At 48.8% G+C, this 20,487-nt stretch overlaps 4 protein-coding genes across 4 annotated transcripts; 3 read left to right on the forward strand and 1 right to left on the reverse strand.

Annotated features, from left to right (window-relative positions):
* Nucleotides 1-1,227: 1,227 nt before the first annotated feature.
* BJX68DRAFT_250677 (CVNH domain-containing protein) lies at nt 1,228-2,590 on the forward strand. Its single transcript, XM_071042293.1, has 3 exons — nt 1,228-1,551; nt 1,610-1,824; nt 1,899-2,590. Exons 1-3 carry the CDS (start codon nt 1,407-1,409, stop codon nt 2,508-2,510), a joined length of 972 nt encoding a protein of 323 aa, XP_070892082.1. The 5' UTR covers nt 1,228-1,406; the 3' UTR covers nt 2,511-2,590.
* Nucleotides 2,591-4,996: 2,406 nt separating this feature from the next.
* BJX68DRAFT_273505 (uncharacterized protein) lies at nt 4,997-11,165 on the forward strand (the record flags this gene model as incomplete). Its single annotated transcript, XM_071047481.1, has 10 exons — nt 4,997-6,448; nt 6,505-6,919; nt 6,973-7,025; nt 7,084-7,402; nt 7,457-8,416; nt 8,467-8,528; nt 8,657-8,829; nt 8,884-10,245; nt 10,314-10,332; nt 10,401-11,165. The coding sequence occupies 10 exons, from the start codon at nt 4,997-4,999 to the stop codon at nt 11,163-11,165; spliced, it is 5,580 nt and encodes a 1,859-aa protein (XP_070892083.1).
* Nucleotides 11,166-17,178: 6,013 nt separating this feature from the next.
* BJX68DRAFT_250684 (uncharacterized protein) lies at nt 17,179-18,278 on the forward strand. The gene is made up of 2 exons (XM_071042294.1): nt 17,179-17,385; nt 17,457-18,278. The coding sequence occupies exons 1-2, from the start codon at nt 17,250-17,252 to the stop codon at nt 18,059-18,061; spliced, it is 741 nt and encodes a 246-aa protein (XP_070892084.1). The 5' UTR covers nt 17,179-17,249; the 3' UTR covers nt 18,062-18,278.
* Nucleotides 18,279-18,927: 649 nt separating this feature from the next.
* BJX68DRAFT_36702 (uncharacterized protein) lies at nt 18,928-19,874 on the reverse strand. The gene is made up of 2 exons (XM_071049032.1): nt 19,592-19,874; nt 18,928-19,494 (listed from the first exon to the last, which is right to left on the reverse strand). Exons 1-2 carry the CDS (start codon nt 19,818-19,820, stop codon nt 18,962-18,964), a joined length of 762 nt encoding a protein of 253 aa, XP_070892085.1. The 5' UTR covers nt 19,821-19,874; the 3' UTR covers nt 18,928-18,961.
* Nucleotides 19,875-20,487: the final 613 nt, after the last annotated feature.

The raw sequence follows: 20,487 nt of genomic DNA on the forward strand, positions 1-20,487 counted from the left end.
CACGCCTTAGAAGTGAGATATCTAAATAACCTCCGCCCTAAATTACTATCTAGACTATTATACTAATTCCTTTAGACTTCTAGTAAGGCTATATATAGTCCTTCTTCTATTTCTCACCGTGGTGGTTAATTCTAAAGACCTATTTCTAGCGCTTCCCCTTGCTAATTTCAACTAAATATTCATCACTCTATATAATCACTCACCATTGCTTAATAGTCTAATCACGGCGCGTGAGAGCCCATTCTAATCATATTCTAGCATGTACTTCAAGTAATTAAGGTCTCCTTTTTCCCCTCTAATGACCATATCCAGATTGACGAAGCATTTAAAGTATCGTACTATTCGTAATAAGAATCAAGGTTTAAAGGTGGATTTTAGTATAAGTAATAAAGGGATTTCGCTTAATCATATATAGGATTAATCGCTGGTCTCTAGCGCTTAATTTAAGTGGTCTGCCACTTCGCTGCAATGATTTACTATCATTTCGTTGAGGATCATGATTGAGGGTGTATTAGATTGTTAATAAAGGTAATGCGAGCTCTTTGCTAATCTTAGATCTAGTATAGCCAGCAGTAGCCATTCCATATATAAAAGCACGTGTATATGGGCTTAGCTCACTTCCACGCGCCCTATTAAAGTCTATTTGGGCCAATGGCTCGCGTGGCGTGGACATCGCGTAGCTGAATACTGGAAGTTTTGGTGTTGCGCGGCGCGCGACGCGAAATTGACGGAAACTTATGCACGTGACTGTATACCCCTCGAAGTAGGTGAGATTTTGAGGGATTAGAGGGACGACCTCACCGGAAGTGCATGGCAAAAAGGTATAAAGCGGAGACATGACGTAGAAAGTGGTGCCGCACGCCTTTAATGGAAAAGGTTCGCAGTGTGTGTTAAAATTCAGCAGATATTAGACCCTTTTCTTTTAGAGATAAGTCTTGAATAATCTTGACAGAAGACGAACACGTCATTATATTGCTCAGTTTTCGACGAACTACATTGATATCATCGCTATTTTGATCATGTAGGTGAAATCATCTGCAGAAAGGGTGGCTGATTGAACAAAAGATGAGATCCCTGCAGTTCGAGCCGACATGCGTGTGTAGCTGAGTATGGGGCTTAGCTGAACTGTGGAGAAAACCAAGCATAGACGCATCATTTCCATCCATTCAAAAAGTGTAAAAATGCTAATCGACAATGACGATCTTCGCCAGCTTCACACCACCATCTTGCCACCCTTCGGGCTAGCAAAAGATCGTCGCTTGCAATGTGTACATGTACATAGCAACCCCGCACCAGGAGGGGTATTAAAGCGCTCTCTATCCAGGTACGGAGTGGGTTGTGATGACAGACAGCGTTTCACTTTGAAAGTTTCCGTTTCCTTCCTATACACCTTTTATCCTTCCAAAATGGCCAAATGGTGGGAAGTTGCAAAAGATATCTCATTCAATAATGAGAGCAAAGATGCCATTCTGAGCGCAAAGCTACCTGACCAGCACGGCAAATATTGGGACTCGAGTGTCTCCCTCAACAAATATATAGGAGTCGAATACGGTGCGTCAATCTAAGTCTCCAGAGTTTAACCATTGCCTGAGTGCTAAACGCCGTGTAGGGATCCTTCAATGGGGTGGCCGCTTGGTCGGAGTTACCAGCGACGTCAAAGATCTCGGTTTCTCTAGTGGTAACCCTCCATACTTGACTTGCCTGGCCAGGAACTTGAATGGTGGCTTTGTGACAACCAAGTTTGAGCTCAGCGAGATGAATGTCTCCAACAACAATGGAGCGTTCAGCATTGACACTCGTGGTGGTCCCCATGACCCTCGAACGGTGAGTTACTACCTCGTCCACGAGCCCCTTACACAGCATGATCAGAATTTCTAAGTGCATCACCGGCTGCATAGTTCCATTCCACGACGATTGTGTTTGAAGCTCAGGGGAATCAGATGGCGCCCATCGTGTTTTCGCTCATCAATGGCGATAAGTGGACCTTTTCTTCGTGCATCTACAGAGGCAGCCCTGGCAACTACGACATACCTTTCCAGCTGCCCTTGTTGAGGTCTTCGAATGCCAAGATCACCTGGGCAGGCTCTTCTCCCAACGTTTGGTCGACAGATTTCTTCGGCTCTCTTGGACGGAACTGGTTCGACCTCAAATTCAGGAATGAAGATGGCGTAGAAGAGATTGTCGTTGAAGGATTCTTGGATGGCCACAGCACGGAAAAGAAGGGTGGTTTTCTCTACAATATCGCAGGCCACGGGGGATGGAGTGTGGATCTCAATATCGCCAGTCGTCAGCACCAGCGCAGGAAGTTGATTCTAAGGGGCGAATGGAAGGAGTTCTTAGAGAATGATTACCGGGAGAAACTGGGCGAGCCGCCGATGACAGATCGCCAGATGAAAGTCTTCCAGATTAAGGTGTCTCGATACGCCAGGGGAAAGAAACGTCCCAATGCTGAGGGCGACCTTGACACCAATTGGGATAAGCTTGGTGAGGATGATTTGAGAGATGACTAGTGATAGCAATTGGAATGAATCTATCCATGTTCTCTCGCTGCGTAGCATCGGAGTTGTTGTTAAGGGAAGTAATACTAGGCGAAAAGATGAGAACAGTATCTAGGGTGACACAGAAAGCTCTGGCCGCAACTTGCAGGAGTGACTGGAAGAAGTATACTTTAATGGCACGCTGTGTGCAGATCCCACGCGTAAGGATATAGTGATATTCGATATCTTGGTAAGGGAGAGTAGGTCGGAAAGATACTAAACATCGAAGCTCGAGCCTTTTCCTTCCCCGCGGAGATGCCTTGTATTTGTGACAGACAAGGAAAAAGCAATATACAACCCCTCATGAACCATGTACACCATATTCCCGAGAAGCGGGGCGATTCTCTTAGTTAGAACCTGCTTCTTCACACAATGAAATTGAGGCAAAAGCCTTTGCTAATACCTCAGATGGTGAAACCCCTTCCCTCGCAGCCTATACCCCCTTCTACTACTCATATACATGATATGGAGCCTTCTGTCTAGTTCCCTGACTTCATCATTCTCTGATCATCATTCCAGAATATTCATGGGTGAGGGCATGGCCGAGTCCGTATTCCAGGCCATAGCCTGTGACAGGTGACGCGTCGAAGAGTGTAAGGTTAATAGGGGAAATGGCTGCAAGAGATGGGCCGCGCGGCTTCCCGTGGATACGTTACATAACAGTTATGCACAAAACCATACTTATCTTGCATTAGCGCGATGATCGATCTCAATGTTCAGTCGGACCTTTTCGAGTCCTCTCAGTCCTCTGACTCCTCTCCTGTAATCAAGACCGATGGATGGCCACCCAGCGCTAGCTTGATCTCGGGACCATCTCCGCACGGACCGATCTACAGAACTGCTTCCGACGGAACAGAAATCTCATGATCTTGTTAATCACTATACCAAGCCGGTTAGACGCAGATGCTTCTTGGCCATGTGTCGTGGCACCAGCTGTAGCCTCTTTGCAACTCACTATGGCCCATGCATTAACGGACTCACGCACGCACTGCAGCCTCAGCCCGCCATATCCATAGTCAGGTTAATCACATACTACAGGCTGAAAGTATCTACGGCAGTATCAGTATCAGCCGTATTTCATTTAATTAGCATGGACTCTATCATGTACTCTGTATGCGAATTGATGGACTGAGAATTTTGATCGACGTTGATTAAATAATACTCCTCAGATGTCGCATAATCCTATTAATCACATCGCAGGAAGATTGCCAAGCAGATTGTGTCTCCACCCTGACGTATCGGTCAGCCAGCCACAGCGAAACAAGCACCCATCCGAAACGAAAGAGATTTTATTGGTAGCTACCAACTTCTCTAACCACCAATAGCTTTCAATTTCAACGATGCAGACTGCTAGTAGAATAGAATCAGATATTCAAAGGCACTCTCTTCATATAACGAAGAGAATGTCCTGAAGCTAATCCTGAGGTGTCGAAAACACCGGATACTAATTAATGTCGACTTTCAACGCCTTTATGCACGAACTAGGAGCAGAGCATCATCCAAGGAGCCTTGGATCGAGAATAGGAGACTTTATAATGCTCAGGAAGCACTCTTACTGGTATATATCATAAGTTTGATAGCCTAGTGGCGTCCTTGGATGCTCCGCGCATTCAAATTTCAGCTCAAGATATCCTCCACTGCCACTCTACGAAAACGATCACACCGAGTAAATAGTGAGCCCATAACTTCCCAAAGTGTTATTCGAAATTCAAGCAAAAAGTGCGTGAGCTTAAAGAGATTACTCAAGGAATAGGTGAGGTTCCTGGTGGTATTGGATGATGGATGGGTAGGTACACCAATGTCACCGAGGCCTACGGCATTCAACCAAGAGATCCATATCTACAGCATGGACGAAACTGGCTTCCGAATTGGCCAAGGAGAGCGCGTTGAGGGTGGGTGTCTATACTAAGCATCCTCAGCGGGCGCCTTCTGCTTCGCGTATTGACTCTGCATCTCCACGGAACTTATTTTTTGTTTGTCCTTGCCTTACCCATACCACCAGGTGTGATCAGCTATCGGTCACGGGTACGTGTAAGTCTCTAACGGGTTTATCAAGAGTCCGTGCCGAGAGATCGGCCTCGATCTAACATTCAGGCCAAGGCTATTCTCCACATATCGGCATGACAGATTGGGCAGCATGGCAAGCATGCACCCACGTCCTTGGTGGTTCACTAGATAAGGAAATGATTGACAGTCGTCAAACCACCAGCATGGCACTTTCAGCTGAAGTGAGGGAGGGGCGGAGCTGCAGCTCCGCCCACTCCTGACAAAAAATGGAGTGTCAATGATAGCGGGGTTTGTAGGAGCCTTGAAGTTGCCTGCTGCCGTTTGGTTTTTCTGATAAATGATCTGGCTGTTCTTACCAGTGCGAAGGGTGTTTGTCTACAGACTCGGTCACTATCAAGACAACCTTAATAGGTGACTTTACGAGTTCAACAGCCACAAAACACGAAAAGAACATGGCACGCGACCAGGAGCCAGTCTCGCTTGCGTTAATCGGAAATGACCTCCTCGCCAGCGGCCATTTCTCATCTCTTGACTCGGTCGATTTGCTCGCCAAAACCACCATAAACCCAAGAAAAACCGTGACAGCTTCTCCGGAGGACGAGCCAAGAAAACCTGGTCTTTCCAAGTTTGGACAGCGATGGGCGGCGATATCATGCGCAACTACAGCGGAGGTCACAGAAGACCCAGGGACGTTGATCGTTGGTGGCGCTTCGCTGAAGAATGTCTCGCTCGTTATTGGCGACCACGATGAGCACTATAGAGATTTGAAAGTATTTCCCGTCCCAGTTGCTGGAGCCGCGGGTGGAGGTGGTTCTCTTCTGGTCGCGCCGGTCGAGGAGCCAGAAGCCCAACCAATGCTTTTTCTAGCAGCCAAGAACAATTCGGACATTTCTTTTTCGAAGGATGCTTCGCCTGTCCCCTTGCCTGAACTCGAGAAGGAGCTTAAGGAGTCCAAAGGAAAGGTCGGGGCGGCTGCGGTTGACAAATATGTGTTGAGTGGCGATATTGAGAATTTCTTTGGAATCCAGGGGCTGGTAGCCAAGTTGTACTCTTTCCAGTCGGAGGACGACAAGAAGGGAAAGGATGACAAGGCTAAGGACAAGAAGGACAGGGATGATGGTAAGGGGACGACCACTGAGAAAAAGCCCGATGATACCGGTCCACAAACAAAGGAGCAGAAGCCCACAAGGGAGATCAAAGAGCATGAAGGGGGTAAGGAGAAAAAGGACAAAAAAGACGACAAGGACACCCCGATCGACGAAAAGGTGAAACTGCAGGACATGGAGTCGCCTCTCAAGGTCCTCTTCCCACAGATCGAAGAGAAAACCATTCAAAAGCTGCCTATCAAGAACCTGGAGTTCACGTACAGCAACAAGGAAAAGGACAATCTATTTCCTGCAGGCCTTCGTCTAGAAGGTGATATCGAGCTTAAAGACGGCCTTCAGTTCGTTTCGGATGGCTTCAAAAATGTCTTTGGCAGCGGCAAGTCCACGACTCTGCCCACCAAGTTGCGGATCAGCGCCCACCTGGGCAAGAACCGAGACTGGAGCAAGAAACCAAAAATCGAAGGGATGATTCTTCAGGCTTATTTCAGTGATATGACCTTGCCGGCGTGGGATTTCTTGGAGTTCAAGACAGTTGGCATGGAGCTCTCGGTAAGGAAGGAGACTAAAAAGAAGGACGACAAAGGAAAGGATGATGAGAAGCATAAGGACAGCGAAGAAGGGAAGGAGAAGATAAAAGATGAAAAAGACAAGGGAAAAGGGTTTGAGGCCAAGGATGAATCCGAATCAGCACCAGCCAAAAATGCAGCACAGGAGAATGCTCCAGAGGACACTAAGACTGCAGAGAAGGAATCATCCACTGAGATGAAGGATGTCGTTGCCAAGAAGGACAAGGGAGAGGTACGTGAAATAATCCTATTTCAATGCAATTATCCATGAGGCTAACTTCTAGAAAGAAGACTTCCTCAGAGCCCTCCAAGCCGGAGAAGAAAGAAGAAAAGGAATGGAAAGTAGGTTTTGGACTTTTTGGCATGCTGAACATCACAAAGGTCCCCAAGTCAAAGCAGTCATTGGAGGCCAAATACTGGATTCGAATGGGAGACTGGAAGGCGGAAAAGAAGGAGAAGAAGGATAAAGAAGATAAAAAGGACAAGGATGGCCAAGGTGAAGGTAAGGAGAAGAAGGGGAAAGATGGGGAAGGGGAAAGCAAGGGAAAGGAAGAAGAAAAGCCCGTTGTCAAGGCAGGGGAATGGGAAACACATAAGTATGATGATGAGAAGACTACTGACAAGATTGACAAGAAAGATGAGGAGAAGCCTAAGGGTGACAAGAAAGATGAAGACAAAGAGAAAGGTGGACAGAAGTACGAATGTAGGTCACTTCCAGCACCATGCAAAAGAGAAGAAGTTCATACCCCAACGCAGTGGTCATCAAAGCGGGCAAATGGAAGGATTTCTGTGGTGTCTCCAATCTGAGTGTAAGTTTTCACTCTCGAGACATGAAGGTTTATGTGCTAAGAAATGTGAAATCGATAGATGAAAAGCGCTGAATTGCGGGCGTTTTTCAAACCTGGCGAATTCAAGGACTCCTGCACTTTGGCAGTGTCTGGCTCCCTCGAGTTTGCACAAGGGAGCCTTGACAAGAAGGGCGACAAGAAGGATGAGGAGAGGAACGAGGCTGGGAAAAGAAAAGAAGAAGAGAAGGAAAAGAAGATCGTGGGCACCAAATCCAAGAAACTAGAGGAAACTGATAAGAAGGGTGATAAAGAAGAGACCAAGAACGACAATAGCGAAGACAAGGAAGAAGATAAACCCAAGAATGCTACACTGACAGTCAAAGGCCAGCTTTCCAGAAGTGAGTACTGCCCCTAGTATTGTGACAAGAGTTTGTTCGCTAATCCTCCTTTAGAGGACTATCAATTTGATGCAAAAGTCGGAGATCTGAAGCTTGACTCGATTCTGAAAATTTATGCTCAAATCAGTGGAGCACAACCGTCCAAAGAAGATATTAAAGGGCATGACTTTACGTTCGAGGAGTTGCATCTCAACATTGGCAGGAAGCTGAAGAAGAAGAAGAAGAAGAAGGTAGAGAAGAAGACAGGAGATAAAAAGGAGAAGAAGAATCAAGATAGCGAAAGGGTAGATGAGAAGAAAAGAGAGAAGACTGAAGGGGAGACCCCAAAACAGACTGAAAAGACCGAGAAGACTGTCGCAAAATTCGAGGAAGGGCCAAAAGGTGAAAAGGAGGAAGAAGAAGAGGCGAAATGGTCATTTGAACTCTCCGGCAAAGTCAGCTTCAACGACGTCAAGAGTGTCAAGGGTCTAGTCAAGATCGACAGCACAGGTCTGAAGATCAAGGGTGGACTTGAAAACTATAAGATCAAAGACACCGACATCAACATCAAGGAAGCCAGCATCGACATATTTATCGGGGCAAAGCCTGACGCAAAGAAGCCCAAGACTACTGACAAGGAGAAGGCTGTTGGAACTGCAGCTGATACTGACAAGCCAAAGAAAACGAATCTCACCAAAAAGAATGCTACCAAGGATGCTGACACGAAAAAGACAATTGCTTGCAACCGGGCTAGCAAGTTCGCCATCAAAGGAGTAGTCAAATACTGTGACCAGACTGTGACAGTGGCGTTGTTGGTTGGGCGCAAAGAGACAAATCTCAAGTCAAAGACGGCATCCGAACGTGAATGGGTTCTGTATGGTATCCTCGACGATCTGCCTTTGTCGAAGATATGTGGCGTGCCAGAAGATGAACCGTTGGGTAAACTGCACCTGAGCAGCGTTGCTCTTATTGCGGCATCAGGGGAAAACAAGACGGTGGAGGAGCTGAATATGCTCAAGTATCCAGTTAAGAGAGGTGGGCATGGATACCTTTGCTGTGTGCTTGTTGACTACTAATGTGGATAGGACTCTCGTTGTGCGCGACCATCCCACCCATGGAAGAGCTGAATACTTTAGCCAGGCAGCAAGTAGATGGGCTTGTGCTAGTCGCCACAATTGAAAAGAAGTTCGAACTTCAAATCCACCTACCATCTGCTTGTGAGGCAAGTAACTCGCCTTTTTTGGATATTCCCCGCTAATGAGGTAAAACAAACAGATCCGCTTCAGCGATACGGTCAAGTTGAATGATATCCGAGTCGGCATCGAGATAAGCACAAATCCAGGCTTGACGCTTGAAGGTGTTTTGAGCATTCTTATGGAATCAGGACAGGATCCCCTGGTGCTAGAAGGAATGGTAAAAGCGGGTATACTCAGTGCAAAAGCATCAATGTATGTTCAAGCCCATCTGTTGCGTATGAAAGGCTGAAACTTATGATCTTCTAGTGCGACTCATTCACCATGGGTAAATCCTTTCAATATCAGCAAGGAGGTCAAGATTGCCGACTTTAGAGGCGAGTTTGAAGTCACCTATGCTACCTTCTTCGAACTTGGTCCGAGCCAGATTGGCTTTGAAGGAGAAGTCCAGGTCGCCGACTTTCGTGCTAGAGCTGGCTTGGGCTACAGCCACTACCCAGACAACCAACTTCTTATCGCAAAGTTCTCAAAAGTTGACCTCCTCGAGATTATTCGCGTTGCGGGCCAGGTGGCTGATATTCAGCCATTGAAGGATATCAGTGGTGGTGAGGATACATTTGTGTTCACTGATGCATCCATGTACATCTCCACAGGTGGCACCATCCACAAGAAGGAATATCCTCGGGGTATATCAGCGAGTGGAAAGCTGACTGCGTTTGGCAACAGCGCCGAATTTGATTTGAATATCACCTCTGCTGGCTTAAACTTCGAAGGCTACATTGATAACTTCAGTCTCGGGCCCCTTGCGGTCAGCTCTGCTCGCGGAGAGCCCCGCGCGAGTATGATCGTGCTCATGACCAAGGACCAACAAGTAATCAAGGTGGACGGGATGGTGACATGCTTTGGAATGGGACTTGTCACCCTCGTCGACATCCAAATGGGAACCACGACCCCGTCGTTTGATGCATACATCGCCTTGAACTTTACTGATGCGTTCGTGATCAGGTTGCATACCACAGTCGAGGATTTCAGCGAAGTCAAAGACCTGGCCACCACGGGACTATATTTCCATGCTCAGATCGAGGGAGACCTGTTTGAGACAATCTGCAATAGTATCAAGGATTTCCTCAACTCCATTGAGGAGCTGGGCACGCAGGGCATTGAAGCTGTCGAAAACGTTATCGGTGCCAAGCTCGCCGAGAAAGAAGCTGAGATTAAAAAACTTGCCGATGGCCTGAAGCAGGCTCGACAGACGATGAAAGAAAGACAAAATGATCAGAGAAAGAACATGGAGAAAGAGGAAAAGAAACGGAAAGAGGCAGAAGATGAGATCAACAAGCTGAAGGACGAAGTGAAGAAAGCGAACAACAACAGGGCCGATGCTGAGAAGAAGCTCAAAGAAAAGGTTAGCCAAGCAAAGTCGCACAAAGAGGCGATGGTACAACAGAAGAGGAAGGAGTATAACGACAAACTGCGAAATGCCCAAGATGAGGAGGAACGGAATCGGAAGAAGCTGGAAGAGTTGACGAGACAACAAGAGAGCCAGTATGGTGCAAACTTCCTTATGAATCTGGAATATGCTAGAATTACGGCTAGTCTCAAGGAGGAGGCCATCAAAAAGTCCTGGGAGGATGTGCAATGGGTTTATCAACAAAAGGTAGCGGCAAGCTGGTATGTTCTTCTTCAACCCTTCTTCATTGATTTGACAAGCAAAGGATACTAAATTCGTATCTGATTAGGTGGAATATTGGCTACTGGGTAGGTCGACAAACAAAACTCTCAACTATCCAAACCTCCACAGTAACTAACATTCCTATCCAATTTAGGCAGTGAGACTCGAAGCTGCCAAAGCCGACCATGAGATCATCAAAGCAGCCGCCGGTGCTTTTCTTGAAGCCGTAAAAGTGGCCGAGGATACTTTCAAATCCGCTCCATTCCAGAAATTGTATAGGGCTATCCAGGACACAGACAGGGCTCGCGCTCTAGCCACAGACTTAGTAATGAGTTTGGTCAGTGGTGATGGCTTCTATGGGTTTGCCAAGAGCTTAATCGAGTCGGAAGATAAGAAGATTCAAAAAGCCATCGATGATCTAACCGCAATGCAAAGCGAAAACAGTGCGTACCAAAAGGCAATTCGTCAAGCACAGGATATCCTCAGAAGGAACGGACCCAAACTCGAGAAGGAAATTGCAGAGGCGGATGAGGCCATCAAACGTCTCGATGAAGATGCTGAGCTTGCGCGGCTCACGAGGGACTATTACTATCAGCTCAAGCTTCATGATGACGTGAAGAATATGATTGAAGGGATGCAAGCGGGTCTCGAGACTCTCAAGGAAAACTGGAAGGATGGAATGCATGCCTTGGAGGGTGTGGTGGATGAGATTCAAAGAAAGATTGCTGCCGTCTTCCATATCAACAGGATTGAGGTTGGGGTTCATACCCATGCCCTGGTCAAGGATGAGCCTCTGATGTTCACTTTCATTGGCACTGTGGGTGATAAGGACTTTGACATCAAGGCAGAGTGGTGGCCTGCAAAGGCCCTCAAGGACCTATACAAGGATGTCACGAATGAGATCTTCAAGATAGCTTGATTGACTTCGTGGAAGAGGTCCGTATACAATCTACAAAATAGAAGATGAGTGTCAGAGGACCTAGCGTTTAAATATTCGAACACCCATGTCTGGTACTATCAGCGAAGACGTGAACATTCTTTCTGCAAGAGACAACCTTTCTGTCTTTTTATTCAAGCACTCCATCGTCTTCAACAATTTGAACACTGAGTAGCCTGACAAAAATAGACTGTCATTGCTAAACCATATTGCGAGCCTCCATTCCAATCTTCACCCTCTACCTATTCGGCACCTCCTGTCATAAGCCTTCAATAACTTAGGCAAGAATCGCACATCCTGGACATAGTATTCTATAATCTCCTGAAAAGGGGGCGTCGGGGGCTGACGTTCAACATGATTGTGCCGGGGCCGATTGGCACGGATGCTGCTTATGAGAGCAAGACGGAGGAGATGATTGCGGTCAGAATAGTCTGACGCCTGCAAGGAGGCTAGGGAGGCCAGAGGAGGTAGGGAGTGATGTTACGTTTATTGCGAGTGAGGAGACTCAGAGCTTGGATGGGCCAAATTCGGATTAATAGGGACATGGCAGTTGGTTAGGTAGTTATTAATTGATTGGGCTCATTATTTCTCGTACATTGAGACCTGGGTATACTAGAGCAGCACCATTAGGAGGAATGAGAGAACGGCTGTGCCAAAGTAGAGCCATGCGCCGTGGGTAGGTAGATAATGTGGAAGCACCCCCATCGCCGCCACCTTGTGTTTCAGGACCAGTATCAGTGGGGAAGGCTTCGGTGGTCGGGTAAGAGAATGTCGGAAAAAGAGAACGTCGAGTCAGATGGAGGCTCCCATTCATCGTCATCGTCATGGTCAAAGGAAGAGGTGGGGAATGACCTCGTGGTGGTTGATGTGGTCGATCCCGTAGAAACGGTAGACGTCCTGGTCAAGGTAGGAATGTTGGCAAGATCCGGCGTTGTCGCCGCAGCCTCCGAAAGACTGGAGCTGATGCCTTCCAACTTGGAACTTGCCGAAGCAGAGTTACTCGCGGTGACGGTCACCCTAGATGACGACGACTCCCTCGACGAGGTCAACGACAGAATGGATGTCGTCACCTCAATCCGAACATAATAGACCTCGATGTACCAATAGACATACCAATACCAGTAGACAATTTGCGACAACTCGTAATACCCTGCTGGTGGGCAGCATCCCGTCGTACCGTCGGGCCTTATAACACACCTCTGCCCACCAGGACAGTACGCCGCCTCTGCAGCATTGGGCGTCCGGTGGTGCGCACCCCAAGGTGCAGCACTTCATGGGCTTGTCGCACAAGCCTCCATGAGCGCAGCACTGATGAAGCGCGTCTTGATTACATATCCCACTTCCTTGGCAGCAGTGGTCAGCGGGTGCAGGGCAACAGCGACCGGTACCTGCTATGGTTAGCAGACTGTATGGACCTGGCGACTGATAACTGACTTGGACACATGCTGCTCCCCCTAGGGCACGTGGCTTGACGCTTTGCAAGAAAGCCAATGTCGAAGGGATCGGTCTAGCTCGTGAGGCTCGCATTGTTTGCGTTTGCAAAGGGTTGGATATTCGGCGGTTGGAAGCAGGGGTAGATACGCCGAATAGCGTGAAGTATCCAGTATATCCCATTCGCCTGCAATATACCTAATGGATGCGATTTCCGCAGATGGCTGGCTTAAGTTTAGAGATTCCGGAGGCTACATCAGAGTGGATCAAAAATGGCAAAGGTGGCGAGAGGCAGTACTCTCTTCTAATGCCTTTCTTGACCAGTGACATCTCACCAGCAGATGGAAGCGGGATATATATATATACAGTGACCATCAACATCGTCACGGTTGACTAGCAGGGTGCGTGCTACACGCTTTCCCTCGATCCAATACCCAGAGATCGAAATCGCTTCTCATCGATTTGCATGTTGGTTCTAATATATCTTACAATACTCTATAAAGTCGTTCCGTGCCTGATAACATATGCGCGAATTACTTCGCTCGGCCGGTCAATCGGGCAAACAGGGAGGTGGATTCCGTAGTTCTTCGCAGGGGGAAATGAGGGACGGGAATGATCCTCATCAGAATCCACGTCTTGTGCTCCAATGTCAAGTCCTGCGTGCGAAAGGCTTGAGGTGGCCGGCCCGGCTAAATCTCCCAACAGCGACTTATCCATCCAAGCTATTTGAAGCTTGAATTCCACACTCCGCACGCCACCACTTATCCGAGGAGTCTCCATATGCTCGGGACAACAGCCCAGGGAGCTAACCGACGGGCGGTTGCATACATTCCGTGATGGTTGTTGCTGTACCTTCCGCGTCGTCTCACCTGATCGGTTATGTGGTTCGTGCCCCTGCCAAGCAAGATGGCCATTATGTAAGATGGCCTTTCATTTGACTGGCTCGCGCGTCCCCTACAAACATTCACTTCTACCCCGACGCCTTCCAACGGGCGATCCTGCGCGTCACTGACCAGGCATGTCATCGCACATTTTCGTTCAACGTTCGGAACCCTCAAGATGAGGTCGTTGAATCAAGACGAATTGTATCACAAGGCGGACAAGGCTCCCGTATAAGTTGATCGTAATCTTGAGCCTCGAAATGCGACTCCGTTAACAGAGGGTGGAAGGAGATCTGATTGATTCGCTGGGCTGGCCCATCAGAGTCTTGTGTCAGCCCGCTGAGAGAGTCCCGTTCACAACTTGTCCTTGACGTTTGTCTAGGTAACGCCAAACACTCATTCAAATGTACACGTTTGTGAGTATTTCTGGAGCAACTTCTCGATGTATCCTCGTGTTGCTGCGAGGCCCTGCCACTTGCGGGTGTCACTTTGCTATTCGAGCGCTTCCGTTTTCTCTCCAATTTTGGCGGAGTTTCTGTTATATTTGTGGCTTCTGACAGAATATCAAGGGCAAGGTCATGTAAGTCGTATCTCTTCGCAACGTCGGGAATCTCGATAGATTTATAATGAGAGACAACGAATTCTAGGTCATCACCAGTCATGATCACGTGATGAAAAGGGGAATCGAGGAATATAGGACAACAAAAAGGAACGGATAGAAGTGGGAGAAGCCCTTTCTATTTATGTCAGAGGCGGAGGAATAATGATTTCAGCCTGTTATACGTAGCGTTCTGTAGCTCACCCTTCTCACCCCCACTCACCCTGGTGGGTCATATTCTCACCGAATTCTCACCCATCTCACCTATACTCACCCATGATTTAGCGCCTGTCACCCATAAAGCAGCGACACCCTCGGGGCTCATTTAACTTCTGGCCACGTTTATCAGTGTGGCTTAAGTACGGCTGAGCGGACGGGAAGCCCTGTTCTCCACACCCTGTGGTCGTATGTACTCACTCGGTAAGCAGTGCACTACTAGAGCCTATAATTTTGATACCCGCAGATGTTGCTAAATGCATTTGCTACCTTCCTGGCCATCACCGTCCGGGTCGCGTTTGCATCCTGGGCTGCAACACATCATGTTATCATCCCCAACATCACCACCAGCATACTGCCCGACTACATCGGGGTGAGCACCAACTATCCACGGGGTCCGTCTTCCCAACGGTTTTTGGTGGGGTTGGTGGGATCATCAGGTTGCTTGTTTTTCGGGTGGAGGACTTCCGGGGTGTTGGCCAGGCCTGTATGCGACAATTGCGTGTTTGGGGTTGAATGTTGCCATTGCGGCTGGGCTGGCTGGGTTCTTTGCCGTTGAGAATCAGAGGAAGGATAAGAATGGGAAGACCGGTACTACAAATCCATGCAAATACCTCCTTCCATCCTTAGTATTGGAGATCACAAACCATATGCTAAAACTGTGACGAGTCTCTATCAAATGCCCTTGACCAACTTCTAGCAAGCACTAACAGGAGGCCACTGTCTCAGACTCACTCTAAACAAGGAACCCCCAGTCTTCCCCAAATCCTCCAAACCATCCAGCCCAAGCCCCCACGCCTCCGCAACACGTTGATCAGGCATATAATGCCTAAATGGCCTCGAAGCCTGCCACTGTATGAATCTCTTCCCCGTAGCCTCGTCCGTAAAAAGAGTGAGCCCAAGTGTGGGACTAACCATGAAGAAGAAGGTCAGTGATTTCAGCTGCGGCATGTGCTGCGCGGCTAGACCGAGTGATGTGAAGCAGCGCTGCGCGAGCTCTGAGTTGAGCTCTGAGCGCCGGTAGGGTTCCTCGTCTATGATGCGGAAGGTCTCCCAGTCGTCTTGGTATGGGCTGTCCCAGTCTGGGAGTAGGATGTCTTCGAGGTCTTCGGCGGTTGGGTCGGAGAGCCATTTTCCTGATTTCCTTTAGTAGACATGGAAAGGGAGTAACACTGGGTTTAAAAGAACAATGGACAGATGCATCACCTACTCACCTGAGGGGAGAAAGTTCGGCATCTCGTGATAGACAAGCACCTTCAAATGTGGCCATTCGACGAGTGGCAGAGCTGGCTTCCCGTTCTCATCAGGAGGACACAGAAACTCTCGATCCAAGATCACGCCGGTTAATTCCAGCTCTTGCAGATGGCTGCTCAGTTGGCGGAGGTTGAGTCCAAGCATGTCTTTGCCATCAATAAGGAGATCCGGGCCAGGGAGACTTTTGTGCCACACGGTTTCACAACGATTTTCGTATCTAAATACTCTCAGGGTGGATGGTAGCATCGATACCCCCTCGCTCAGTGCTGTGAGGAAAGGCAATGTCAGCCACGAAATGGCACATGGTGATAGTCTGAAAGGATCGTGCACCTTTCCGTCGCTCTTGCATATAGTCAAGGTGATCCGGTCGAACGTACTCGTAAAGGTCAAGAGACATGGTATGTAGATTCGGACACCGACTCGCGATTTTCAGGGCAGCTCCTGGCCAGATGCGATGCGTCGGATCCCAGCGCTTGACCCAGTTGATGAAATGCATCTCGTACGCGCACGGAAGAAGAGAGAGCTCTAACTCGCCATCCTCCCCTGGAAATCGGGCGCGATAGGGTTGAGTAACACGGTCACCCCATCGACACTCGCTATACTCTCGGACAGGCCCAGATTTCTTGGTCCCCGGCTCCAGCACTTGCTCGCGGCCCATGAGCTCCAGCTCGAGACGGAGGCGATGTGATTCACTCCAGGACTGTAAGCTCTTGAATAACTTGATGACCCCAGCTTTGAAGGCTTGATCATTTGCGATTCTGATTGGATTGTCCTTGGTATATGGCTCTTTTACCCCAGGTCCTTCGATAAATCTGGCGCGGTAGTCGTGTATGTGGTACGGAACAACAATTCTATACGTGACATCGCGCACAAAAGTCCGTCGACGCGGGGTGGAGGTGATGCCGTTGAACTGCGCGAGGGAAACCCCCTTGATGTGGCTCATAATTTCGTGGGTGGTGGCTGTCTGGATCGGCTCAGCAAAGTGGCGAATAATCCCATTCTTCCCCGTCCCAAAGTCTTCACTGTGGACGTAAAACTTCAGGTATTTATAGATCAAGGGCTCGAATACGACTTGCCATGCACGGCAGACCAAGGCATAAGGCCTGAGCGGAACGCCGGCTGAGTCGAGATAGTTGGCAATCTGATAGACGAGTTCTAACGGAAGGTGATTGGCCATTCTGTAGGTAAAAGAAGAGTCAACGGTAGGGTCACATTTGAACTTGGGGTGCTCTTTGGCTATCCACTAGGGAAAATAATAGGTCTGTACCAGAATTACTGCTCTAGCCCCTGGCCGGCGTTGCCTCCGGTGACGATGATGTCTTGGTCATGGAGGGCGGGGATGTCCTGGCTGGAGAAGGTAGGCATATTTCGTTCGAGGTGTGATTTGAGGAAGATTTGATGTTAATCTGGAATTTGCAGAGCAGAGTTCTGCCACGCACATATTTTATACTTGAAAAGTTCAAGTAGATCCAGTTTGAACAACCATAATCACCCCTGGCAGGGATGATCAATCTTGATTGGCTGATTTTGCGTCAGCGAGGCGGGGATCTACAATACTTAGCGGGCCCACCAGTTCCCGGTCCCCACGCGGCTCTCGGTACATCAGCGGAGGCAAGAAAAAGAAAATCCCCGTCAAAGTCCATCTTCTTGCTGTTATCTATCCATCCCTCACTCAATGCAATCAAAATGCCAAACGTAGATATCGCTACTTGCCCAATTTCATCTCGGGCGCGGATTCGTCAGCCCGATGAAGACTGGACAGGGGTCGCCGACCCGGCTGCACGGCGGAGACTGCAGAATAAGCTGAACCAACGGGCTCAACGTACGTAGACGCAGTACAGAGTAGTCTCCGATCTCTTCAAAAAGTCCCACTAACGCTGACGCCCATCCCAGGAGAAAGACGGAAAGTCGTCCGCGACCAGCAGAAAGCAGCAATCAAGCTGGCAAGGAGTAGTCGAAACCAAACCCTCATCCTCCCGAGGGCGACCGACGGTCTAACATACCACCAACCCGCATCCCTCACTGAAGCCACGACCATGATGGCCCATTTCGATAAAGCCGCGTATGAGCGGTACTACGCCGGGAACCCGTGTCTGGACCACCTCATGACCCTAACCAAGTTCGACGTCTTGCGTGCGTTCATACAAAATTTCACCGTCCTCGGCTTAGCGCTGCGGGAAATGGACGATGATATCCTTTCTCCCTTTAATTCTGCCCTCTCAGGCACTGCAGACACTCGTCCTTCTTGGGACGTCCCTCCAGCTCTCTCCCCAACAGTTGTTCAGATCGACGTCCCTCATCACCCCTGGCTGGATTGCTTTCCCTTCCCGCAGATTCGGGATAATATCATTCGTGTCGCCCGGATGTTCAACGAGTGTGATTTGTGTACTGATATCATGGATCCTGCAAACGGGGATGTCGGGATGATGGTATGGGGCGATCCGTGGATACCACAGAACTGGGAGGTCTCCGAGTTGTTTGTTCGAAAGTGGTCGTGAGCTATCCAGGGGTGTCCAGAGATTATTTTGGCGAGCAATTTTGGAGGGCGCAGCGGGGCTTGGAGAGGCTTCATTTGAGTTGTATGCCATTGGATGAAACATTTAATGTTGAAAAGACCAAAACCATTTGAGGTTCTTATAGGCCTGTCCGAAGCACATGAACAGTTGGATATCTGTACACCAGTACAATAAATAAAATCAGTAAACAACTCTGCCCAAATGCGATATCTCCGTAGAATAAATGTATAGGCAGCATCAAATGTCGTCCGTCGCGGCGTATGTTCGAGTTCCCAATTCCGACCTCGAGTTAAAAAGGTGGATCCCCGTCTGTAAGCAACAGACTGACGACTCAACAACTAATCCAGTCGGGTTGCAGCAAGTCTTCTCAATTGAAGCTATTCCGTAGCGATGCAGTCGATGGTAACCTTGAAAGACACATTAGTGCTGGAGGAGGTTTTGGGGGTAAGGCGAGGTCTTATTGAGGTGGTCAAGCGGTCTTTCGTTCCTTCCCTAACAATACCGACAAGGGGACTGTGTGACTCTACATCCATATTGGTTTGTGACCATGGAGGATATGGCCCTGACTTTGTTATGTCTCAGTGATATGATCTAAATAATACTCTATCATGGTAGTATTCTAGACTATCAACTCCACATAACCTTTAACTATAACAAATAGATACCCTCCAATATCTATAAGCAGCTGCCGAGCGCAGACATGAGCCTAGCTGTACTCTTTTGGGATATAAGTTCTATTGCCCTAAGATGCTGCCACAGGTCTAAGCCGCAAACAAAACCCTCAGTATGTAGCAAGCTGACTTGGATTCATCAAGATTACGAATCGCCTCCATGAGGTTTGATTATATCGATCATTATCATTAACATATTGTACTGTGCAACTCAAAACCGTCGACTATAATCGCCCTCTAGCTCCCCTGCTGGTATTTGGGAATCTCTCTTTCCCAGCTCATGGATTGACCTGGCTTGATATCGATGACGGGCCTCCTCCTCTTGTGGAGGATACACACTACCCTTTTCAACCTCTTTCCCAGTCCTCCGCCGCCGCCGCACAAGAAACACCACAGCAAACAGGATAAAGAACAACCCCAGGCCCGCGCCAACTCCACCACCAACCGCTGCACCAATGCTGACCGAGGAAGACGATGAAGACCCAGAACTGCTACCACCACTCTCGCCCTCGCCGGAAGAAGTTATCGTGCTATTCACCGAAGTCTCTGCTGGATCTGCAACCGCATATGTTGGCGTCCCCTCCTCTGGCAGATACTGTATCTGCACAAGATCCGCCGGATCTGGACCCGGGAAAATCTCAGTGCTCGGCCCGTCGCAGTCCACTTTCCCCTCGGCGTCGTAGTTGCAGCAGCCCCAGAAGCCCGAGCTGGAGTTGTATCGGATGTCGGAGAGTTTGCGGCTGCCTAGGGATAGATCGTCAGCGCTACTTTTCTTTCCCCAAATTTCCCTCCCTCTCGTAGCTCGTTGTTCGGGTTCCGGCCTGGGGACGGCTGTACTCACCACAGCGCGTCGCACACGCAGGATCCTGCAGTGTTGGATCCGTGCAGTCTGCGCGATAATACCCTGAATCCCCGTCTGTGTTGTTGAAGTGACAGATTGAGTCGCTCATGCACCAGTCGCCGCGGACGCAGCATGTTACGTGCGGGTTTGTTGTGTTTGTGATGCCGCAGGGGATGACGGCCACGTTTTTGGAGATGATCCCCTTGTGCATCGAGTAGCAGGCGTCCATGGTGGTGATATTATTGGGGTTGTAGAATAGAGGGAGAAAGGCGAGGTGAGCTTTTTCTCGAGGTTCAGAAAGGAGAGGGGAAATAGAAAGGAGCCGCTGGATCCTGGCGCTAACAGGGGTGGTATCACAATTATAGTACTATAAGGTGGGGGCGGAAGCCATCCTATAAATGGATATGATTCTCTCATTCTCTAGCCGCGCGCGTCCATGCCTTGGAAGGGGAGAAGGCTGTTTAGCGCTGGGAGTTCTTAGGGTTGTGATGTGGATGATGAGTGGCTGAGCGGTCGACAGGGGCAGGCGCTTAAAATGGCTCGGCAACTCGATTCACTAAACTCCCTAACTAACCACGAGATTCTTTGGTTCATGTGTAGCACAGATCTGGCACACACTGCATTAATCATCAAAACTTGAGATAATAACTTACCTCTCCACGACAGCATTCTCAAAGGCCCCCTCCGAACCCAAGCGCCGCTCGCAGACTTGGATTTACTATGTGAAGGATAACAGGTGGTGGATCGACGTGACTCTGATTGGTACAATTGCCAGCCTTCTCGACCATGGCCAAATCCAACAGGTTTCGAAGCGTCAACACCGCGTGTCGTTCCAAAACCTAGTTGGGCGAGTTAATTACGAGCCGCGCCCCGCCATCCCCGACACTGCGACTGAG

This window comes from Aspergillus pseudodeflectus (assembly GCF_044049435.1).
Source record: "Aspergillus pseudodeflectus strain CBS 756.74 chromosome Unknown BJX68scaffold_116, whole genome shotgun sequence".
In the NCBI taxonomy this organism is placed as follows: Eukaryota; Fungi; Ascomycota; class Eurotiomycetes; order Eurotiales; family Aspergillaceae; genus Aspergillus; species Aspergillus pseudodeflectus.

What these genes read in the sequence shown, in the direction of transcription:
- BJX68DRAFT_250677 (XM_071042293.1), top strand. Translation starts at nt 1,407, where the DNA reads ATGGCCAAATGGTGGGAAGTTGCAAAAGATATCTCATTCAATAATGAG. An exon ending in ATATATAGGAGTCGAATACG is followed by an intron (nt 1,552 to 1,609) that starts GTGCGTCAATCT and finishes AACGCCGTGTAG; the next exon opens with GGATCCTTCAATGGGGTGGC. An exon ending in GTCCCCATGACCCTCGAACG is followed by an intron (nt 1,825 to 1,898) that starts GTGAGTTACTAC and finishes CCGGCTGCATAG; the next exon opens with TTCCATTCCACGACGATTGT.
- BJX68DRAFT_250684 (XM_071042294.1), top strand. Translation starts at nt 17,250, where the DNA reads ATGCCAAACGTAGATATCGCTACTTGCCCAATTTCATCTCGGGCGCGG. An exon ending in GCTGAACCAACGGGCTCAAC is followed by an intron (nt 17,386 to 17,456) that starts GTACGTAGACGC and finishes CGCCCATCCCAG; the next exon opens with GAGAAAGACGGAAAGTCGTC.
- BJX68DRAFT_36702 (XM_071049032.1), bottom strand. Translation starts at nt 19,820, where the DNA reads ATGGACGCCTGCTACTCGATGCACAAGGGGATCATCTCCAAAAACGTG. An exon ending in TGCGTGTGCGACGCGCTGTG is followed by an intron (nt 19,495 to 19,591) that starts GTGAGTACAGCC and finishes ATCTATCCCTAG; the next exon opens with GCAGCCGCAAACTCTCCGAC.